Below are 22,902 nucleotides of genomic sequence, written 5' to 3'. Positions count from 1 at the left end.
CCCCCCCACACACACACACCCTGGAGGGGGCTGCTCCACCGAAGGCGGGAAGCTGGGGCGTGGGGATGGCCGCGCACCCCCTGTGGGGCGCCCACCCTCCGCGCCCCTCAGGGACAGCCCCCCCCCCCCCCCCCCCCCGGGCTCCTCGCCGCGCCTGCGCGCAGCCGCCCGTCCCCGCCAACGCCCTCCCGCGGGCGGGAACCCGGAAGTGGCCAGCGCCGGCGGCTCCCGGCGGGCAGCGGGGGCTCCGCCGGGCGGGAGCAGCCGGCACCCCGCGGCGGGGGCGGCGGCGGCTGGCATGGTGCTGGCGGCAGCGCGCCGCGCCCGCGTTGCACGGAGGGAGCCGGAGCGGAACCGCGATGGAGATGCTGCTACCGCCCGTGTGAGTGCGGCGGCGGCGGCGGCGGCGGGGCGGGCGGAGAGGCTGCCGGGCTCCCGCAGCCCGCCGGGGACGGCGGTGCGGAGCGCTGGGCAGTGCGGGGGGGGGGGGGCGTGGGGATGGCCGCGGGGCTGCCGCGGCTCTCCGCAACCCGCCCCGGCCCCCCCCTTCGGCACCGGGGAGGGGAGCGGTGCCCGCGGTGCTGGGGGGGCAGCGCTGGCGGGAGGGAGGGAGGGAGGGAGGGAGGGGTCGCGCCAGCCGCCCCGGTGTCTGGGTGCCCGGCGGGCCGGGGCTGCCCGGGGCCGGTGGTTGGAAACGCCGCCCCGTCGTGCCGCGGCGGTGCCCGCGTCGGTGGGGCGCTGGGGGGGAGCGGGCGTGGGGCCGGGCCGCGCCGTGGGGGAGCGGGCGCTGGGCTCCCCGCGGGTGGGCAGGGCTGCCGGCACCCCCGCCCCGCCGCCTTCCCGCTTGCGGGGGACGGTTCTTTTTTTTTTGTTTGTTTGTTTTGTTTGTTGTTTTTTTTTTTTTTTTTTTCCTTTTTCCCCCACCCCCCCCTCCTCCCCCTCACTCCTTCTGCTTCCTCCATATGTGGTCCCAAATTACTCCCTGTTTGACTCAGCAGTCGTGCTCATCACGCTCTCGGGTTTCTGGTTATTTAGTTAAGCATCTTTTTTAGCGTCAGGGCGCTAGGCGAGCCACGTATTTCCAGCAGCGCATCAGTTGGGTTCATCCAGTCTTTCGCGCGCTCCAGGGCAGCGTAGCTTCATCCCGCACCTTCGGGAGGTAGTTTTCAGGTACGGTCGGGTTGAGGCTCGTGAGAACAAACCCAGGGGAACCAGACAGTTGCAGACAGCTTTGACCCAACTGGTGAAATGGTCAGAGAGACTCCGGCAACTTCAGGCAGGCTAGCAGTTCTCAAAACGGAAGGCATAGGACTGACGGTTTTGTAGGCTTCATTACCTTAAAACAAAGTCGTCCTTTGTGACAAACTATTGAAGCTTCGGCGAATGAATTTATGCTTCGTAGGAGCTCCTCCATCTATCCGAGTTGCTTGGTGGCTCTTTATAGGCAACTCTGACCTCTTGTTTTTCGTGCGTGTCTTTGTGTTGTGTATATAGTCTGTATGCATATGCAGATATGTACACATCGGTATCTGATGCGTTGCTTTGGGATGTAGAAAGGTGCCACAGAAGAAGCGTTCTTATCTTGGGCTTGATAAGTCGGGGGTATAATTAAAAGCTGGGTCCCTTTGTCACAGTTAGTCTTTGGTGTTTTGAATGTTTCCTGAAGTCACTGATTTATGCGTATGATTTTTTTGAATGCTGATCACTACATATTTCACGTAATTTAGAAGAGTAATGTTCACTCTGAAGGAGTTTGCTAGATAGGATGTATTTTTTTCCTACATTCATACAGCAGTATGTGTATGTACTCTATAATACGGAACTTTTTTTTTCCCCCCCCCGATTGATACAGAATTGCTGTCCCTTACTTGACACCTTTAGGTAATGATCTGTATCATTTTCAAGATAGAGCATGAAACTTTTAATTCATAGCAGTTTCATGGTACGATGTAGTAAGTTTGTAGTAGTTTGAGTTCTGTAGATGGATCCTACTTTAGCCAGTGTTTTACAGAGCCTTTTTCTATTTCTTTGTTGCTTGATGCAGTTTTGTGCTGTTTTGCTCCAAAATTTTGTAGTTAATTTTGGAATCATGAAAAGTAGAGTCAACCGCTTTGCATGTTGTTATAGTGCACAAAATAGAGATTTCTAGGTTAAAAATCTTAAGTTATCACTGAATTTTTCTTTTAAGCTTCTTTAGACATGCCCAGTTAAAAGGTTTTAAGTATGATAAAAGAGAGGCTGGAATTATGGGCGTCAATGCATGTGTTCAACTTGACTATTCTTAGTGAAAGCAAGCAAGATTTTTTTCACTTGAAATCAGATCTCTGATATACCAGGGTCAGTTGCCCCACCAAGTGACTTCAGTGGTTTTGCTTATTTCCAGCTGAGAGATTCAGGAGTAGAGTTACAATAGTGTACATGAAAGACATCACTAATGCTAAGTATTTTCTAAGTACTACAACAATGTAATTCGCTCTATAAGAATAGCACTGTGATTGCAGTAAACACAAAGCTCATTGACTTGACTTGGCATGAAAAAACCCACTTGCTGTTTGGACAGTCCTAGTGACTGAGGGGTGTACATAATCATTTTTCTACACGAGTTACTGTCTGTAGAACTTGGGTATTTCTTACAGAAAGAGGTAACTGTAGATAAAGATAATGATTTTTCACACTGCTTAGTTATTCTCTTGCTGTTTTGGGTGGGTTTTTGAGAGTAAGAAAAATTAAGAACTTGGTCGCTTTTGCTTTTCAAAACATTTGAGTGGATCTGCAAAACTACCTAGTTTTTCTCATACACATCTGTGTCTCATGCTGCTGCTGGGGAAAGCCTGGACAGTTACAGTAGTCATCATCTGGTCATCCTGTCAGAGATGAACTGGGAGCTGCGTGAACCAGTAAGGGAGAGGTCCTGGTGGATGGAAGGGCAGAGCAGGGCTCTTGCCTGGCAGGCAGTGAAGATGCTTGGAGGCTGGGGTGATGGGTGCTGCGTTCTGCCATTGATCAGTATGACCACCGGGCTAGAAGTTCCCAAACCCCTGCTGCTCCCCTCGCTCTTGGGCTTATTTGAAATATTATAGGGCACCATCTTCATGTTCTCCCTAGTGGAGCTTGCTGTTAGCCCCGAGTGCCTCTGTCAGCCTCGCTCCTGTTGGGCACCAGCTTATTGCTTCTTTGGGTATTTTACCTACTCCTCCACACTGTTGGTAATAGGGGAACCAAAATTTCTTGGAATAAAGAGTAAATTGAAGTGCAAATCTTCTCCTCCCCAAGCTGAAGGTGGAGAAAATAAGAGTGATGGAATTGGAGATCAGACAGAAGTATTTACTCTCTTCTTTTTTTTTCTTCTTTCTTTCCAGATGTACCAAACTTTGCCATCAGAAGCCCTTGGATTTGAAAGATGATAACACCGAAATTCACTGTCCTGTTACAGTAAATCCATGGCACATGAAGAAAGCTTTTAAAGTTATGAATGAATTAAGAAGGTATTACTTCACTGTATACCTCTGCCTGAAGTCCATATTAAATTTTTACTTTCATTTGCATTTATTAAGTTAATAATGACAGTTTGTTTATTAAGAAGATGAAATTCCAGAAGTGTAGCTGATGAGGATTAAATATGCAATGAAGTGATAGGTGAACGGTGGTCGTGTGATGATAGCTGTAATGTGTGCAGTATGTGTTTGCCCCTCTAAGTTAATCAAAGCTAGGTATATGAGACTTGAAAAATACTTAGAGGTTGTATTTAAGGAGTTGAAGTTACTGATCCTGTCTTTTATGGAGTTGATCATGGACAGATGAAAAGTAACTCTTCGGCTGAGCCTAAGACTCTTTGTATGCCTGTTGTTGATTTTCATGGAAGGCTGTGAACTGGAAAAATGTTAAAATTTTCTAGTCTGGAGACACAGGTCACGGTCTAACCAATGTAATCCAACTGACAGTACAGTTTCTTTTCTTAGTTATCTTTTTCTTGCCTCCTGGGAGAAATTGGTGAATTCCCGAATCAAATGTCTATTGAGAAACTTTTCTCAATAGAATTTTGTAAGGCCTTGAGTGCTAGTTCCCATCAGTTTCAGCAAAACAGGGAGACTGGTGCTGATGCTGTTCTTAGCACCCATATTGATTTATTTTCTACATATGAGTAGGTGAGATGGTGTTGAAAACTGTGACAGCTGGTAATTAGAGCTCACAACTGAGCTCTGGTAATTAGGACTCACAACTATCACTGACAGCAATTCAGCTTTATAACTAACAGCAACAATGGAGAAATTAAATAAATAAACCACTTCTGTAGCATAGACAATACCAGAGGGTGTGGAAATACTGTAGTCCTTTGTTATTTCCCATATAAGATTAAAAACTGGAGAGGCTTCACCTGAAAAAAAGACAGCAACTGATACCTATTAAAGTATGCCTCTGCCTTTGATCTTCGCTGTTCCTTCTGGGTAAATCTTTAATAGTATGGTAGATACTGTGATCAGATCAATGTATTTATCTGGCTGAGACAGTTTGTACTGTACTGGAAGGTTGGAAAAAATCATATGCTGACTATAAATGACTTAAATCCAGCTCAAAGACTTCCATAGTCTGAAGTTAATGGGATAAGAGCAGAAACTATTTTTCTAGTATGTTAACAGTCCAGTTACCTTGTGCTGGAAGGGCTGATACTTGTTGCTTCACCTTACACCCTTGGCTTTTTCAGGCATCCTGGTAACCAGATTCAGTGTCTCATGGAGTGTAATAAAGCCTGGCTAGAGCCAGTAGCCATGACTTCCTAAGGATGAGCAAGAGTTTAGGTGAAGAAAATTTCCCAGAATGAATCTTTCAACAGTTTTCAGAAGTCAGAAACCTTAACCTGCATTTTGTTGTGTTGCGAGTAAAGATACGTGGTCTTCCAGCAGAGTGCATTGTTGAAGGCCATAGATTATTTTCAGAATATACTTTAGTTTCCATGGTTACTTAAATTTGAATTGCTGTAGAAGCAATTTGTCTTACATGTATAAATAGTTAAAGTTGGAACAGGAGCAGTGCAATGCAAACCTTAACTGTAATTCTTATGTAGTAAGGTAGTTGATGCAGTAATGTTTACTGTTTAAGCTGCGTGCAGCTTTTGAAATGGTAAGTGCTAATTAGATAAGATTATAAGCATTAATATTTGCATTTATTTATTTGAAATAATAAACAAATATTTTAGAAATGTTTCAGGCTTGATTAATATGTCTTCATTTAGAGTAATGATGTAAATGATATTTTTGATTTTATTTGACTGCATTTTTAAAGTGGTTTCTGTCTCCGTTCTTTTCATTAGTGTAGCACAAGCAGGTATTTGCCAGAGGCAAATATACTCTCTGGAAAGTGGATAACTAGTGAAGAAATCATCTGCTTAAGCATCTAAAATACATTTATTTTGGAATACTTAAGTCTGTGATTTTTATAGTACATTTTTGGCTGCTGTCAAGTTGCCTGGTTCTATTAGCTCATAAGAGGCTTCTTCTGTGGCTTGTAATTTTGACAAATTTGAGTAATTTTGTCCTTGGTAGTTTTTGTCATTTCATTACTCACCATCACCTCAACACTGAGTCAGAGAGATCATTAGGATAGCTAATTAGTTCTTGACATATGAAGAAATTACCCTCTGATGCCTATCTTTCTTCTTCATTATAATTTGCTTTTATCAGAATGGAATTTGACCTCACCTATATTTGTTTGTAAGAATGAGGATTTTAACAAGACTTTGCCAAAATCTTTTGAAGATGTGGCTAATGACCTCTCTCTAAATAAAACAATGAATAACAACCTTCAGGCTGGTAAACAGTTACTGTTCTTAAATCTATACTTTTTTACCCCCCCTTATTTCTTATTTTCTCATTTCCTTTACCAAGAGGGTGTATCCCCCCCAATGGTTCTGTTCATTCAGTCCCTCTACACAAGCAAATTAGTACATGAATAAGTTTTCAAGCTTGTTTATTTACTGGTTTACCTTGGCAGCTTTGTAGTAATGCAGAGCATATTCATTCACCTAATGCAGTTCCAGACTAGAGATGTATCCAGACTACCTCTAAGTTACTGTGCCTTTATATGCACAGTGTAATTAATTAGCTGGAGTTTTGCATTGGTATAATTCTGGTGCTTCTGGCTTCATTGCTATCTTTGGTATTTCTGTGCAGCTAAGTATAAAATCTTTTGTTCTTGTTGTCAGGGTAAGTGCAGGTGTCTGTAAAAGCTGGGTATCTGATGACCTCTTACGTGCAGCTTTCTGTTTCAATTTTTGTATAATAAATGTAATAGCTGTTTTCAAGCTCCTTTTGAATTGTGTGTTTCATCTGGGTATGGTCATTACATTATATTATACATCTTGTTCGAAAATAACCACATTGCAGGCTAAATTTAGGAGATTTAGATAGATGCTATAAGTATTAAGAGCTGAAAGGGGGAAAATAATCTAATGCCAGAATTGCGATATGGCCCCAAAAGTTAGTTGTAGCCACCAAACTTTTTGGTGTGTGTACACCTCCACAAGGCTGCCTTACTTAAGGCTGCGCTCAAAGAAATTGGATGATTTGCAGAGGCTGCGAGATCACGAAGTTTTCTTTGGATTGGGGTGACTATCTGAGCAGTTTGGCTGAGAGCTCTATCTCTGTCAGAGCAAAATGCAGCTGCTTACCCCAGTCCCTGATACAACACGGTGTGGTAGATGCAAACTATCAGAAAACCTGCACTCTAAATGCAATTTATAGTCAGGAAAGGTAAAAATTAATATTTTCAGAAGTAGTGAAAATAGAGAATGATGGATTGACATACAGCTCTAGCTCCATCCCTAAGGAATATGCTCTGTTAAATTGTACTATCCCCTCTTCTCTTTGTTGCCCTGTCTCAGAGTTTCATGGATCATGTTCCTACTTCTACAGGGACATTGCTAGCATGAGAAGGAAATAAAAGGCAACTGTGACTATGGCTATTTAGATGCTGGGAAACTGCAGCCTTTTGGTGTTGTGGTGGGTGGTGGTTTGGTGTGGTTTTTTTTTTGTTGTTGTTGTTTTTGTTTGGTTTGTTTGTTTTTTCCCTCTCCTCTTTCCATCTAGAAAATAGGATTATAAAGAGTACATGGTGTGGTGGGTTTAAGTGGAAGAGATATATCCAATAGCTGTAAACTGCATTGGAAACACCTGTATTAGGAATGATTATAAATGAGATGTTACTTTATTGCAACAGAAGAAGGAGGAAATACTTATTACAGTTGGAAAGGACAAGAATACAAGTGGATGTAATGAAGATAAAGTCAGGCAAGATAATGAAGTTAAGCGTAATTTCTAAACTGGTCAGAGTGGAAAAAATAATTCCTATTGTGTGTACGAGCTGTGTATGAAAAATGCTTGGAAAAGAGTAAATATAGAGATGGTAGAGTAGTGATTTTGAACAACTAAGTAGGCATGAGCTTCCAGTGTACTGTGACACAGGCTTCACAGCTGAAGTTTGGATTCCTTGTTATCTGTAAAGTCTTATTTCTTACCTCATTTTTTTTAGTGTTTGTGTATATCAAATTCTTTTTTTCTGTCACAGTTATTCAAAGAGGCCCAGACTTCTGGTGAGAAGGTTTTTACACTGGGCTAATACAGATTTTGGTTATTCAGTGCAGAAAACTTCTGTGCAAGAAATCACAATTCGGTTGTTTGATTTTTAGAAAGTTCTGTGTACCCAAGAACCATCTGTAATCTGACTGAGTAATAGCCTTGTGGTTGTGTAATGCATTTAAAAACAATGCTTCATCGACATTGTCTGCCTGCCTTTCTTGAGGGCATGGGAAAAGAAACTGTGTGTGATATTATATGCTTTTGTGTTGTAGTTCATTTATGTGAAACTGCCTTCTCTGATATTTCTAAATAGTCAGAACTTGCTGTGTGATGTGACGATAGTAGCTGAAGACATGGAAATTGCAGCGCATAGAGTTGTGCTAGCCGCCTGCAGCCCCTACTTCCATGCCATGTTTACAGGTACCAAATGTTTCAATACTTACTATGTTCTAATCCAATCCAACTGTATAAAGCACAAAATTAAATTACTCTAGCTTTTTAGGATCTCATTTAATTTTTAGATACTCCAATAGGAACATTTGGATTTTTTAATGATTTTTTTTTTTTTTTTTGTAGTATAAGTACACACTGGAACTTATTGTTAATATGATGAATGCTTTAAAAAGTCTTCATTTAAACAAATTTATGTGTTAACTAAGGCAGGAATAGTAAAGTTGTTATACCCTTTAAGGCTCTAGTAATTTCACCCGTCCAAAAGAAGGTTAAAATAACTTTCATGTGAATTTTTGGAGTAAATGATGTCCTTGATGCTATGTTCTCCAGACCCTGAGTACTCTAGGCTGTTGTTAGATACAAAAGCTTTCGGTGGCTTTGGCTGCCTATAGCTGGAGTGCATATTTCGGTATCTTTAGGGTAATTCCCCATAATGATGTACCCTGCATCATTGTGAGGACTTTTCTGTGCAGGCTTGATTCTGCCTGTGCTTGCTCCATGCTGGCCAAGTTACTACTTCACTGCTCCACGAGGAATGCTGAGGGCTTGCAAGGCAAAAATAGGTTCAGGTTCATAGAGCCTCTAGCTGAATTCCTGTGCTGTGGGTTTAATTCCATAATGGTTATAAATCACACTGAAATCACGTGGAATTCAGTGTCAAAGTGAGAATGCTACTAAATGCATTTTAAAATTAAATTCTGAAGTTTTGTCTGCTTCTCCAGTCTTGTGCCAGTTTGATAGTTAATGTTTACTGTCTGAAATTGGAAGAATTCTTGTAATGCATTGCTTCTGACCGTGAGCTCAGGTAGAGGCAGAAATATGACTCTTGGTCTGCCAGTATACAAGCAAATTGGAGTTTCAATAACTTTATTTGTATGCAACTGGAAGGTTGATGAAATTTGAAATACTGTTGTGTCCTGTAGTCTTGATTTTACATGGAAGTGTTTTGACACAACCAAAGCTCGAGTGGAGTCACTACTAACAGCAGTAATGCTTTAAAGTTCAATATCTATTCCTTTGATAGTTCTTCAAGTTTGCATTTGTGGTTGAGACAAACATTCCAGGTTGACTGATATATTCTTTCTTACTTTTTACTGCTGTCCTTAAAGTTAGAATGAAAACAGCTGCTTCTACACTTCTTTTCATCACCTTAGTAACAGAGAAACACAGGCCTCTTACATTAGTTCTGTATCAAAGATTAACTGTTGTTGACTGTCACACTGAAAATATTCTTTACTGAGAGTATAGTTTTATATTATGCTTTTTGTGGTTAAGACAGTTCTGCTTGCCCCAACTGCCCTTTCTTTCTGTAGAGAAGTTTATTACCCATTAGAAGTGCCAGTGCAGCAGTGTCTCTAGCTGTTCTCCAGATAGAATATCTGAAATCTTGGTTCTTTCCTTGTTTTAGTCCCTTTTAAATTTTTCTTTACTTGTTTTATGTTTTTAAATATAGGTGGTGGTTGACCCCCAGTGGTATGGGAGGTGGGAAGGCTCACCTGAGTAATGGGTGGGGAAGTGTTTAATCCATACATCTGTGGCAATGTTTGTGTAGTTGGTGAACCAAATTGGTGAGAGTTTAAATAGAATTCAGCCGTGGCTTCAAGATTTATCAACAGATTTTATATTACTCTCATAGGTTGTTTTCAGCAAGGCCCAGCTGTGGTGTTGATGCATTTCAGCCATTCCCCAGAGAAAAAAATCCTGAAGTTCATCATAATTGTTATCTCCATGAACCCTGCAATTTACACTTCTCAGGTGGATTTGTATTCTCATTCTGTAATCTGCAACTTCAAAAAAGCAAGTTTGATCCCTTAACCAGCTACAACCAAGTGGAAAAGTATCTTCTTCCATCCAGAATAAAACAGTGACTGAAAAGACAGTAAAAAAAAAAAAAAAAAGGGGGGGGGCAAACAAACATAAAAACCCAACCCTTCACTTTTATGCTTCAGGGTTACTTCTTGACTAGGAATTAGAAGCTTATATTTAGCCATGTTTGTAGGTTACTTCCATCTTTCTCTGAGTCATTAAGTACTGACTGCGATGCAAGCTGGGATATGGCATTAACTGAGATCAAACCTGGGTTTTTTTTTCCTGTTTGCACTTGTAATGGTAGAAGTAGCCCTATTAAATATCCAGAAAGAAAAACTTATTGCCTTTTAAAGTTGCAAAATTTAGTAAGTTAGTAACAATTATCCTATAAAGGGCAGGGGTGTGGGGAAAAAGATCGAACATCTGAGGGTGTGTTAACTAGGAATAATTCTTCCTTCTGTATACAGTGGAATTCTATAGAAATGTGTATTGTGAGCTGAATTAAGTACACTTAAATGTTTAGAGGAAAGGATTATAAAACATCAGCAAAGGAACACTTCACTGCCTGTAGGGCCTGACTTGGGACGAGGGTGACCTGAGTTTAATTTTCTCTTCTGTGATGGCAGTTATCCATAGAGAATTACATGTTCCCTTCACTTCCATTCTCCATTTGCAAAATTCTGTTAAAAAAAAAAAAAAAAAAAAAGCCTTCCTGATACTACTTTGAGGAACCATAAAAGCTTTTTAGATGGCCTTTTACTAACTTCAGCTGAATTAGTGCTTCGCTTGGGAGGTTGGATCAGCTCAGTGCTTACCTTTCTGTTCACAATATGCTTTCCTGCTACTAACAACTCTGTGGAGATATGGTGGTGCAACTTCCGAGTCATAAATTGAATCCTTCAGCAGGTTGAATTTTAGACTGAGATTGCATAGTGAGTGAATCTATGGTTTCCTGCATATAATTTGTCAAACAAGTCTGGATCACAAGAGGACTGATCTAGCATTTGTAGTAAGACTGCATGTCTGTTTAGCATGAAAGGTAGAAGCAAGTCTTTGTTTTTGTGTTGTTTCATGGGGGGGTTTTTTGTGTATATTCTGGGCTCTGTTGTTAAACAGAGGAGGTGCCTATCCATGGCTCTAGAAGCCTTGACACAAAATCTGAAAACAAACCTAATGTGCTTGCAGAATATGAAACTGTTCTCCCACACACACAATTTTCCCGGAGGACCACCTCCACAGCAGCTTGCATAATAAATAACTTGCAGCATACATGCTCTGAAGATCAATAGGTTTAATCTGTGTCAAACTGGAAGTAGAAACTTGGAATACAGGGCCCTGCGGAGAATGTGCTACAATTATCCTTCAGAGGTGTAGGGAAACGTTTCAGAAGAGCAGGTGGAAAGACAAAGTTCTGCAGTGGCTGGATTTTGCTGGTTTTGAAGTGGCTTTTCATCAGTGCTTTCTAGAACACTAGCAACCTGTGCTGCCATTAAGTAGTAGTATGTTGCTGTAGATGGTCTCCTGCACTTCCTACCTCTTAAAGGGTTGATTTTAAAATGCCATTGCTTACCCTTTAGCTCAAAAACCAGCATGAAAAATGATAACAGATTTCTCAGGGATGATCCCTTTGCCAAAACACTGGGTAAAATGCATTGTTTGGCACCAACCCTAGAGACCACAGGATAACAATGAAAATGTCTATGTATTTCATAAGGAAACTTCAGCAATTATCAGCATCGTCTTGTTCAGTTCCCCATCCTGTCTGCTTCTGTTGTATACATTACATTTGTTACCTCACAAATACCCTTATCTCTAGGTGCCTAGGGGAATAAAATAAGGATACATCCCATATAGAAGAATAAGTAATTCATATATCCAGAGACTGGGATATACTTTTCCAAAGTCAAAGTTTATATATCTGCCAACATAACCGATATAGTCCATGTGCTTCCCAGTGTGGAAGTCAATGCAAAAAGGGCTAAAGGTCTGAGATGACTAGATGTGTGGTTGATAGTCCTGGAGAGGGTTATAATCATTACCTCAAAATGTATCTTTGGGCAATTATTTCAAGAGTAAGCAAAATAATACATTTGAGAAACATTTTAGAAGAGGGAAGCTCTTTTGCAGGCCTTCCTGTGAAGATCAGTTGTGGCATATGGCCAATATGTCAGCCTCCACAAAATGAGATCCAACAAGTTTTCCCTTGCTTACCATTTTATCTTAGCTTCAGTTTTAACTGTTAAATCAGATCTGTAACCGAGGTAAAATTGCTAAGGGAATAATAAGTAGGCAACCAAAGAAGTATGTATGTTAATTCTTCTGTGGGGATATAATTTTTCTTATTTAAATGAAATTATTCCAGATGCATTTGGTATGCTTCTTTGTTTATGAAGTTACTAAAGCTAGAGTATTTTAATAGCTTGCTTTGCCAGCAAAATGTTTTTGTATGCATTTAAAGAGTCTTATTTGGGTCTGATAACAATATTTTCCTGATACTGTACACTGAAGAAAATAGGTCACCTGCAGTAAAAGTATTAACCCAGGTAGCATTTGCATGATGGTAACAACAAAGTCTGCATTTCTCATAGGAGGGAGGAAGGAAAGAAATTGAATTATTGTTATTATTAAAGGTGTTTTACTATAGCTACTGATCATATACAAAGTTCTGCTGTTATTAAACCTCTACGTTTGTGCTGTATTTCTAATTTACTTGACTAAAACTGTATTTGTAGGTGAGATGAGTGAAAGCCGAGCAAAGAGAGTTCGAATAAAGGAAGTTGATGGCTGGACTCTAAGGATGCTTATTGATTATATTTACACTGCTGAAATTCAAGTTACAGAAGAAAATGTACAGGTAAGAGCGAGAACATTTTCTGCAACAAAAGAGATCTAATGTTCCGAGTCATTGATTTTGTCAGTGTGCTTCAACTCCAACATGGAATATCTCATCTGCAAACTGGAATTTTTTCGGACCTTGTGCTGACAAAGCAAGTAGTCGTACTGCTTATGTTCTGGGTCAAATTAAAAGACTATTGAAGTAAATTAAGAGTCAGTTGACTTTAATGGGCTTTGTAACCAAACCTTATGTAATACAATAAAATAGATGGTCTGCTCTGCCTAAAATTAATGCTGTCAATCGCCTTTGTCCCACCCCCTCTTTGATACTTTTGTTTAGTTTACATAAACAAAGTAGATTTGCTCCTAAATGTGAAACCATGTTCTCCAATTAAGCTGTTCTGTTTGTTTTAATAAATTATTTTCTGCTAGCCTGCCGAATAAAATACTTTCTCCTGCTCAGTCTCTGTACCTTGCCAGTGACCAGCTGTGCAGAAATTTTTAACTATGGCTGTTGTTTTTTTTTTTTTGTAAAATCAACCAGTATCTAGCGTGAAGGTTTTTTTCCCATCCCACACAGCTAATCGGTTTTTCTAATTGTCTGTACCTTAAGCTGTAACTTCAATTAGAAGAAAACAAACACAAGCTTAGAAAAGATAGATTTCTGCCCTTAATGCCTTCTAACCACAAATCCCGAAGATGGACAGAGTAGATTTTCCTTCCACTATCTTTGGAGATTTGGTATAGATGTTTAAGTTTAAAACTAGTTGCATAACAGGTGATACATTTAATTCTCATGTTTTTGTTCTTGATCCTATACCCTTGTTTCTGCTCTTGCCTAGTGCCAGATGACCAGCAGTTATTTTGCTGGTTTTACTGTGGATAAAACCATGTTGCTGTATGTGGCACTGAAAATTTCTGTTGCAATGGTATTCAGAAATTGCGTTTTTTGGGCATTAGGCTGAAATCAATAGCTTTTTACTGGCTGCTAAGTCCAATGGGGTCACTTCTAATTTAAGCTATGCATGTTTGAAGGCCTAGAAATGAGAAATATTAACAACTTGAAACAAAATATCCAGCTACTAAACCTTCCATATCTTAGGTCATACCATAGGTCTTTTAATTCTGCAAGATGAACTTTTGTCACCTACTTTTTAAGGAGTTATTTACTTCTGGTCTAATGATGGGTGTACGTAGTGAAAAAACTGACTGAAGTTGTTTTATCTTGCCATTCTGGTGGTTGCACAAATCTCTTTATCATTGTGGAGGACTTTGGGCAAAATCCAGAGGTGTCAAGGTTCCCTAATACACCTCTTCTTGCTTGATCATGCTGGCTTCTCATCCTTAAAGCAGAATAATCTGTCTTGCTGACACACCTTATTGATTTTAATCTTGTATTTTTGATCCATAATATCATACTGGACTTCACAGGCAGCCTACTGTGTTTTGGCTGTAGGTGCTGCCTAGGAGGATGCATTTTTGCTCGTCGTTGGCAATGCTGACTCTTCTATGTTTATGGGGAGGAAAAGTCAGTGTTATGTTTCTTCTTCATGCAGGACTCATTAAAGGCTGGAAATCTCCAGTTTTAAAACTCCTGAGTCTGATAGGGCTTTCATTTTCACATCTCCAGTTTGTCTGAAGATATATCTGATGATGTTGGGGATGATAATATAAATAATGTGGCCTGATGAGTGGTATTACAAGTTTGTGGTTACTTGAGTACTGAGAAGACAATCAAGCTTTTAAGTGGATTTTGATTTATTGCAATATAGTTACACTTTAATGTTGATACTGAATATACTTGTAATATGACTGGTAATGAATGTAAAGCTATTCTTACTTTGTCACTTTCATCCTTTTTGCATTACTACTACTAGATATGTAGTGTTTATTTGCATTACGGCAGAACCAAACACACTAAAAACAGATGCACTGATGCAGGTTCTTTTTCTTACTTTTGAAAGCCAAGGTGGGAAAATTGTGAATTTCTGGAAGCTTAGAAACCTAGTGCAGACTGTCAGGCCTTAGTTAAAACTGTATTCTCTCCATAAACATACTGCATGCTCTTGAGATTAATTCTAGCTATCAATTTCTTGTCTATATGACAGGAATAAGTATTGCTCGAAGGTATTGTGAAATTTCAGTAATGGTTAAGAACTTATCTTGTAGAAATACAAAACTATGAAAACCCAAGATGATGTGTAATATTGTCTCTTAACTTTTTTTATAACTGGGCTAATGTGCTAAACTGGAGCTTCAGCTTCTAGGTAGCTGGTTATGATTCTTACTCTGATACCCTTCATGGGATTTTAAGTGCATTATTCTATCTCTTCAGGTTACACGTAGTAAGAATAGGTGTTGAATTAATTTCTAATACGTAATACTACGTTTTAAAAGGGTGAACGCTTCATGTCTAAGTAATATAGAATTGCTAAGTACTCCAGTATTAAAATAGGTACATTGCATGTTTGTGAAAACTAATTATAAATGAATATGTAATGGTATAGCCAAGCTCACTGGTCTTTCTCGAGGGGCAGGTTAACTATGAGCTTCTTTCATTAGTATCTTCATCTTGATGTGGACAGGAGGCTTCCGTACTGTGCCTCTGCAGCTTCTTAGTAAGAGCCATTTACTTCTATTCCCCACTATGGTGTTCTCACTTGTATGATTTTGGATGGGTGGGGGAATGTAGAAAAGTCAGGTGTAATCAATGATTGAGGAGAAAAAAAACATTCATTGAGTGCATAAAGTATCAAGACAGGAGGCCCTCAGCAGTGGTTGTTATCACTACATTAGTAAAATACAAAAGAACATTTGCACTTTTGTTCAGTTCTTGGTTCAATAGGTTCTCCCCCAGCCTCCAACAGTAAGACAGCTGGTATGTGAACATGTACATTCTTGGTTTGCTTCTAGTATTTGTCCTTCATTTAGAATGAGTTTTTATCACTCATCTCTAATGGCATTCACTTTGCATAATGCTATACCAGTGTTTCTATTGTATTTACATATTATGTCACGTTTTACTGTGTTGTTATCTCTCTGCTCCTCTTTTTTTTTTTTTTTTTTTCAGAAATGAAATTAACTGTCAGACTTAATGCAATATCACATTTTTCATGTTTTAAGAAGGGAACATCAAAGTTAATGTTTTCAGATGGCAAATTAACTTTTTTGCACATCAAATTTTTTGATTTCCATATAGGTATTAACTACACACTGCACAATGTGGGAGAGTTAGTTACTATAAGAAGCTCATGCGTGAGTAACTCTCCCACACTATGCGTATGCATTTCAGCACGTATTTAGTCAGCTGTATACCTAGGGCCTCTGCTGAGCACAAATATATCAGAGAAGAAATTCCTGCAGTTGTTTGTGGACTGTGGATTTATTATGGGCTTTAGAGGTCAGCCTGATACTGGGTGAGTGGGATGTGATTGGGGTAAAGATGGAATAAAGTTGGTTGTGTTCCTTTCTGATTCCCTGCTACAGTTCTCTGTTCCTGCAGTTGTGCTGATGCAACCGTTTGCTGGACTGCTTTATAAACCAGACCACTGAGCTTCTGTAAAAAAATCTGACACCACAACACTCTTCTTCCCCTCTAGCGTGTTTGTTTTTTTTTTTTTTTTTTTTTTTTTTTTTTTTGTGTGTGTGTTGGTGGCTTTTTTTCTTTGTTTGTTTTTTGAGTTATTCTTAAATCAGATCACTTCAAGGATCTGGTTTATAACATGGCCCTGCTGGTGGCTGTGTTCACACAGTACTTTGGGAAATGTGGGAACAGACACCTGTGTTGGGAGTACACATTTCCCTGCTGCCTGGGGAAAACATTACACATAGTTTCACTTTGGACCGACCAATAAAAATGTTATGTTGCTTTTGATCAGGAAGAGTGCACAAGAGAGAGCAGAAAAGGAACATCACAAATAATGGTATTTTTACAAAGCTCTGTCCTGCCACATTCTTCCCTTTCAAGAATTTTGGTAGGTACAACCAACAGCAAGTCCAAAATCCTGGACAAGATCCTTTTTAATATGTATCATTTTTGGTGTTCACTTTCTGAAATTATTTAAGGACAATGTTTGCATAGTAATAAGGATATTATAAACACATGAATGCCGAATATGTATGCATCTTTCTTTTGTAACTCTTCCTGTTCATGCAGATTGCCATCTAAAGTATAACAGATATGCTTGTATTTGTATGGTGTCATGGGGTGTGGGCATAAGAGTTGACAGCACATTTGATTTGAGGTGCTGTCAAAATAAGGGCCAAAAAAAGCAACTGATTTCCGTAAGAAATCCTCAAAAAATAAGTGCCTCGCGTTGCTCAAACTTTTTACTAAAGCAGTCATTCTACAGTACAGTATTTGGTAACATGGGCTTTGACTATTCATGCTGCGTGTCATCACCTGTAGGGTCTACTGGTTGGACAGCTTTGTAGGGTGTTGAATCCTGAAAAGTCCTCTAGCTTGAAAAGGAACAGACACCTCACACCAAAACCCAGGGAAGTCCCACAGTTTATGAAATCAAACGTGTGCTTTTCAAGATGATCGGCTTCTGAATTTTGTGGCATGACCCACAAACAGCTGGATAGGCAGGACTGAAGGTATGTTAAAGGGAGTGCAAAGGAAGAAGGAATGGGAGGTTACAGGGAATACCGTAAAAGATAATTGCTATTGAACTCTATAAAGTGAAATGGTGACTGAATGTGTCTAATCTTGGCAGAGCATATTTAATCTAACAGTGGAAACTTTATAACGATCCTCATGTCGTTTGTTCCAGTTGCATTTCTAGTTAAAAAGATAGTATCTGACTTAAATCTTCCTTGGTTTGTACTAGATCAATTTCTGGTACTTGGGTTGTTTTGTAAAGCAACTTGTTGCTAGTTTTGCTGTAACAGTCTTACATGTTGAAAGACTGTTCTCATTCGTATATTTTTTTTTTCTTTAGACTGAACATCATAGACTTTTCTTTGGAGGCAATGCCTTCTAAATATCCTACTGTTCTTCTTGCTCTTCTAGACTTTTTCCATTTCACCTGTATCTACATTTTAAAGACACAGTAGCCAAAATTGGATCCAGTAGTCCATTGAGGCCTTGATAATACAGACTAGAGTGAAATTACCCTATGAGTAAAATACAGGGTTTGCTTCTTTATGTCACTGAGTGAGCGTTCTTTTCCAGTAATAGAACATTGATTCTAACAATTGCTTTCTATGCCAGTAGAGAGAGAGAGAATGAGAACATGAAAGCAGTCATTATGCAGTGGGAGAAGGAAATTGTGGTACCTCTTAATTTTGGTAAATGCCAGTTGGAGTGATTTGTTTTTGTAGGTATTTATGCTTATTAGCGTAATACTTCTAATAAACTAAAAACAGAACCAGCAGAACTCCTTATCTGGTTTATAATAGTAGAGTGTCTTTCAATAAGTTTAGTGGGCAAGACTTGAGTTTCACACCATGTGTGATGAAGAGGTGCCAATTTGCAAGTCTTTTCATAGTCCAGCCACATGTTAAACCCGGTTTCAATCAAAAATTAAAGAAATTAATTATTTTCATTTTGGAGAAATGCTCAATTATCTTTTAATACTCAACAATAACAGAAAAGAATGGCCTATGGGAGTTCTTGTACATCTGATTTGGGACTTGGGAGGGCAGGAGAGGAGAATAGACTCATATAAGCAATTTAAAAAGTGTTTGAAAGAGAAATGTAAAAGTATATTTTGAAGAGACCATTATACAGAACAGAATGCAGAAGACTGAATAATCCAGACTTGTTTCTGTTGAGAAGAAAAAAAAAAACAACAAAACCACCAAGGAGTAGATAATAGTTCCAATAAAATAGAATAAAAATATGTGCCATTAGCACTTAGATGATCAAATTACTATAGATTAAATTCCAGTAATCTTCAGAGCCACACTGTCTTTGTATCTTAGCTGAGTCAAAATACTCCTAGGAATATTTTGATGCTTGTCAAGCTTTATCCTCAAAAGTAGTATTTTGTGTATACGAACTGGTGACTACACTTGACAGTATTTATATGAGTTAACAGCACAGTGATGTGTAAAGAGCATAAAGCATGTTTTTTGAAACTAGTTTCATTTTAGATACCTAATTTCTTGGAACGCTTTTCAAGAGTTTCTAAAGCCTACCAATAAATTATAACTTAGAACACTAAAAAGCATCTTTCTTCCCTTACTGGATCAAAAAATGTCCCTTATCTTTCAGAGGCGTATATTCAGTTTTCTTTATGAACATAGGAAATTTCCTGGTTTAAATGGGGTAGACTTTTCTACTTTAGAACCAAAGGCTGACTGGCCTCTACAAACGTGTGACTGGGTATCATAAGAGGAGAGAGTTCATTTCAGTACTTGAACAGAGTCCTGGAAGTATGCCTGCTGCTCTGTATGTGGGTGGGAGAGATAAAAGAAATATTTATTCAACTGAACTGAATGCTGTGAAGCTTTCACTGAATCTCATCATACAGTAGGTCCTGTTTTAAATACAAAATTATATATATATATTTTATATATACATATTTCTTATATGTATAAATACTTTGAGACAAATTAATGCTGAAATTGCTTCCACGGGAACTTGGCTGCTCTGCTTCGGAGAGCCTATGAAAGAGACTCCTGGAGAAAAATGCTACACTTGATTTAGGAACTTAAAAAGGGCAGGAAGGGAAGAGGATTGATCTTGATGCATTTGCAGATGAGCCTCTCTAGACACCTCTTCTTTAAGAAGTTTTTGGTAATCAGGGAAAGTGAAACAGCATAAGTGAAAGTGTATCTTGAAAAGGGGAAGTGCTAGGTAGGATGGATCTGGCAATTAGAGCCTTGTTGGTTGTGATTAACACCTTGCATGCCACCAAGAGACCAACAGGTAATTAATATAGGTCCAGTACCTCCCCAGTTGTGTGCTCTGCTGAAATGCAGGGCTCCTTAAGAAGAGCTTATCCTGAATTAACAGCAATCACTGAATGGTTTTCAAATAGACATATGTTAGGCAGTGCAGCTTGGTGATGACAGCATGGGTAATGATAGCAATTTTTGTGGCTGGAAACAGTCACTAGCATATACATTCTAGCAGATGTGGGTAACTTAATAACACTATTACTGCTGTGCAACAGATTAAATTCATCATCCTTTAAGTTTGCAGGCTGGTTGTTGATTAAGGTGTTTTGTTTATTTTTCTTTGCCTCTATTTACTAACTACAGTTGCCTGGTGATAGCATTTAAAAAAATCATTCTTCAGAGAATACCTGTATTTCCCACTGAAGTCTTCACTATATTATCTATTAATTGAATACAGTTTTGAATTCCTAGATGTATATTTTAAGCCGGTGGATTCCGCTCCCCCCCGCCCAGTTCTTTGTACAGCTATCCTTTTTCATCTCCACAGTACGTGGACAGCCAGTTCTTACAACTTTTTCATCTTGGTTTAGCTTCCAGAGTCTTTCCTGCAATACATAGCTGCTTGCATGTTTGGTTCTGGAGACAGAATTTAGGCCATGTGAGTAGCCTTCTAAGCTGTTTTTTTGGTAAACTGCATGTTCCTAAACAAAAATTAAGTTAGGTCAGATAATACCAACTCTCTCAAAGATAAGTAATATTTCTTTTTTTTTCTTTTTTTTTCCCCTTCTAGAGATCTTTTTTTTTTTTAAGTGAATGAGTTTGTTTCTCTTACTTTCCCTAAAAAAGTGGAGTAATATTGCACTGATTTCTATGTCAATAGCTGCAGTAGGGTTTTTTTAATTGAAATTAGCTCTGACCTTAAATTAAAGTTTATAAATATCATCGACAGCATTTTTAGAGCTGAAATCTGTGAATTTGTATTTCCTGTGACTTAAATTTAATTTGCCATTAACTCTCAGCAAAAGCATCATGCTGTAGCGCATAGCTTTTTAGACAGATTTTTAGGCTAAATCTTCATTAACACTGTACAGCTATCTTTCAATCTGTTCGTAGTTTTATTTTTCTGAGCTGATAATGAATTCTGATGCCCAAAGTCTCCTGTAAGCTTAACATTTTGGAAACATTTGGCTGATGAAAATTAATGCAGTTGCTCAAAAATTGATTTTTCTCTCCATGTAATCTTAAGAAACATGAAATGTTAAATTGTCATACCGCATAATTTTTTAGCACTATTCAAATAAAAATGATCTTTGCTCTGTGTTCTGATGCTTCAAATGGGCACAAGTAAAATCTTGTTTTGATGTTTTGACCTGTTAAGACTTGATAATTACTTTCCATGCCACAACAACTTGTCATACCTGCCCCTGCAGCAAGTACATGCATCTCGATTTCTTTTAGCTGAAGGGCCAAGAGTTAAACCATTTTTTTTATTACTTCTGTGAGTTTCTGTAGGTAAAGGATAACTCGTCAAGATACGACGTTTACAAATGAGGTACAGGTATATCATTTCTCATCAGGTAAAAGCAGATTATGCAGTGACAGACTAAATTGTCAGCTGCATTAATTTTTAGATTAAATACTGTTGTAAAAAATGAGTAATTAACACTGTTGTCTGTAACTGCTGCATTAAGTATTGGACCAGGCACTCAGAATCAGGGCTAAAATTCAGGAATACCAATACAAAATACATCTCCCTCTGTCTCAAGAGCACCAAGGCGTTTGAAGACCATGTTGTGCATCCCAGCATGTAGAGCCATGCAGCTTCACTGGTGATTCTCTTCACTGTGGTTCACAGGTTATGCCCTTGTGAGAATGTTTTGGGAAGACAGGAAGGAGAAGGGTGGAAAGACAGGTGTGTAAGTAGAGATCTTAAGGACAGAGGGTATCTCAACTGATGCTTTCAACTTCCTAATTGATGTGACAGTTTTAGTGTTCCTTTAACAAGATTTTATGTGATAATTCTTGTAAAATATTTGCAGACAGCCCCTCACCGCCTTTAATATATGACGAGTAAGGTGCTAATTATTGAACCCTGAGGTAACAGGTTACAATCCTGCTTGTTTCTGAGGGAATTAAAATATTTGTTGTGATCTTTGACTCCCTCATCTTCCATATCCTCCATCAAACCTCCAGTGGTGTTTGCTGGACTTGGCTTCATCTTGAAACCATGACATTTGCATCACCATATTTCAGCTTGTGAACACTTTTTACGTGGCCTTCATGGAGATCTAAAACCTTCTGTCCATAAACTAATTTTTTCTTTGCTAATAGGTTTCAGGAACTGTACTAATGCTTGAAAGCGATTTTCTTTACAAAAAGTGTTTTATGTAATAGAACTATTGAGTGTCAAAAGCTATTGGTGGTCAGTGATCTTATATCCCTGATACAGGTATTATTAAAGCTCCAGGAGGAGATGGAGTTCTTTATTGGATGGTCTTATAGACCTTAAAAAGTAAACAAGCTTTTGGTCTTTCTGCCCATCTCCATCATGGCTGCAGTGGCATAGCTGACAAATTCTGGGAGTTCTTGTAAATTCTGAAGCTGTATTCAGTCATTCAGGTTAAAACATTTTATAAAACTGGCCCTTGCTAATGACTTCATGCTTAAAAGTGAATTTAAAAAAAAATCGGTTAATCCTGATGTGTGTTGAAACCACTCTTTAAATGGTAATCCAGACTTTTATTCTTTTATGCTAGCACAGTTCTAATATTATTAGGGGCTTGCTGACACTGCAGAGAGGTACTTAAATCCAAGCTGACATGAGTTGCATTACAAACCCTATTCATAGAAACATGTTTGTCTTACTGGGCAAGAATTTAATGTTGGACTAAACAGCCTGATAGTATACTGTTTGATTGTGTGCTGAAAGAGTACCAGTAGAGTACCACTGTGTTTTGCTATTGTACGTATTTTATACGTTAGGCCACAAGCAATCATGTGGTTTACCTCTTGACCCATTTTTCTTGTATTTCTGACAACAGCTTTGAGGATTTTAATAATTTGAGGGCACAACTAATATGTGGCTTAGCTGGAGGAGAGTCAGTGGCACACTTGAATTTATGGGCCTTGTAAGACATGTCAGGCAACAGTAAATGATCTAATTTTTCCAGTGAAATAATCCTACTATTCATTCTTCATTTGCTTATACATGCCTGCCTGTCAGGAGAGTGAGTGTAGGAGGAAAGGGAAAAGAGGAGTGTGATCTTTCAAGAGGCATATTTTATTATCAATACAAACTTTATTAATTTGTGTTTTAAATGAGTAAGCTTCGCATAAAAGAGCTGCTGACCAAAATACTAAGCAAACAACTTTGTGGGGAAGCTTA

At 39.0% G+C, this 22,902-nt stretch overlaps 1 protein-coding gene across 4 annotated transcripts in view; it reads left to right on the top strand.

The window, feature by feature from the left end:
* Window positions 1-219: 219 nt before the first annotated feature.
* Window positions 220-22,902, top strand: part of KLHL2 (kelch like family member 2) — a 65,113-nt gene continuing 42,430 nt past the window's right edge. For 2 of the 4 annotated variants that reach the window (XM_042808177.1, XM_042808176.1), the window contains exons 1-4: window positions 220-382; window positions 3,360-3,485; window positions 7,885-7,991; window positions 12,566-12,687. In XM_042808177.1, coding sequence (XP_042664111.1) covers window positions 360-382; window positions 3,360-3,485; window positions 7,885-7,991; window positions 12,566-12,687 — 378 coding nt within the window. In that variant the 5' untranslated portion in view covers window positions 220-359. Of the gene's footprint in view, window positions 383-3,359; window positions 3,486-7,884; window positions 7,992-9,660; window positions 9,780-12,565; window positions 12,688-22,902 lie in introns of those variants that run through there. The other 2 variants (XM_032983952.1, XM_032983953.1) reach the window with 2 other exon arrangements.

The sequence above is a fragment of the Tyto alba genome, unplaced genomic scaffold, assembly GCF_018691265.1.
Source record: "Tyto alba isolate M040663 unplaced genomic scaffold, T.alba_DEE_v4.0 Super-Scaffold_6, whole genome shotgun sequence".
In the NCBI taxonomy this organism is placed as follows: Eukaryota; Metazoa; Chordata; class Aves; order Strigiformes; family Tytonidae; genus Tyto; species Tyto alba.
This window is presented reverse-complemented; position numbering and strand designations above follow the sequence as displayed.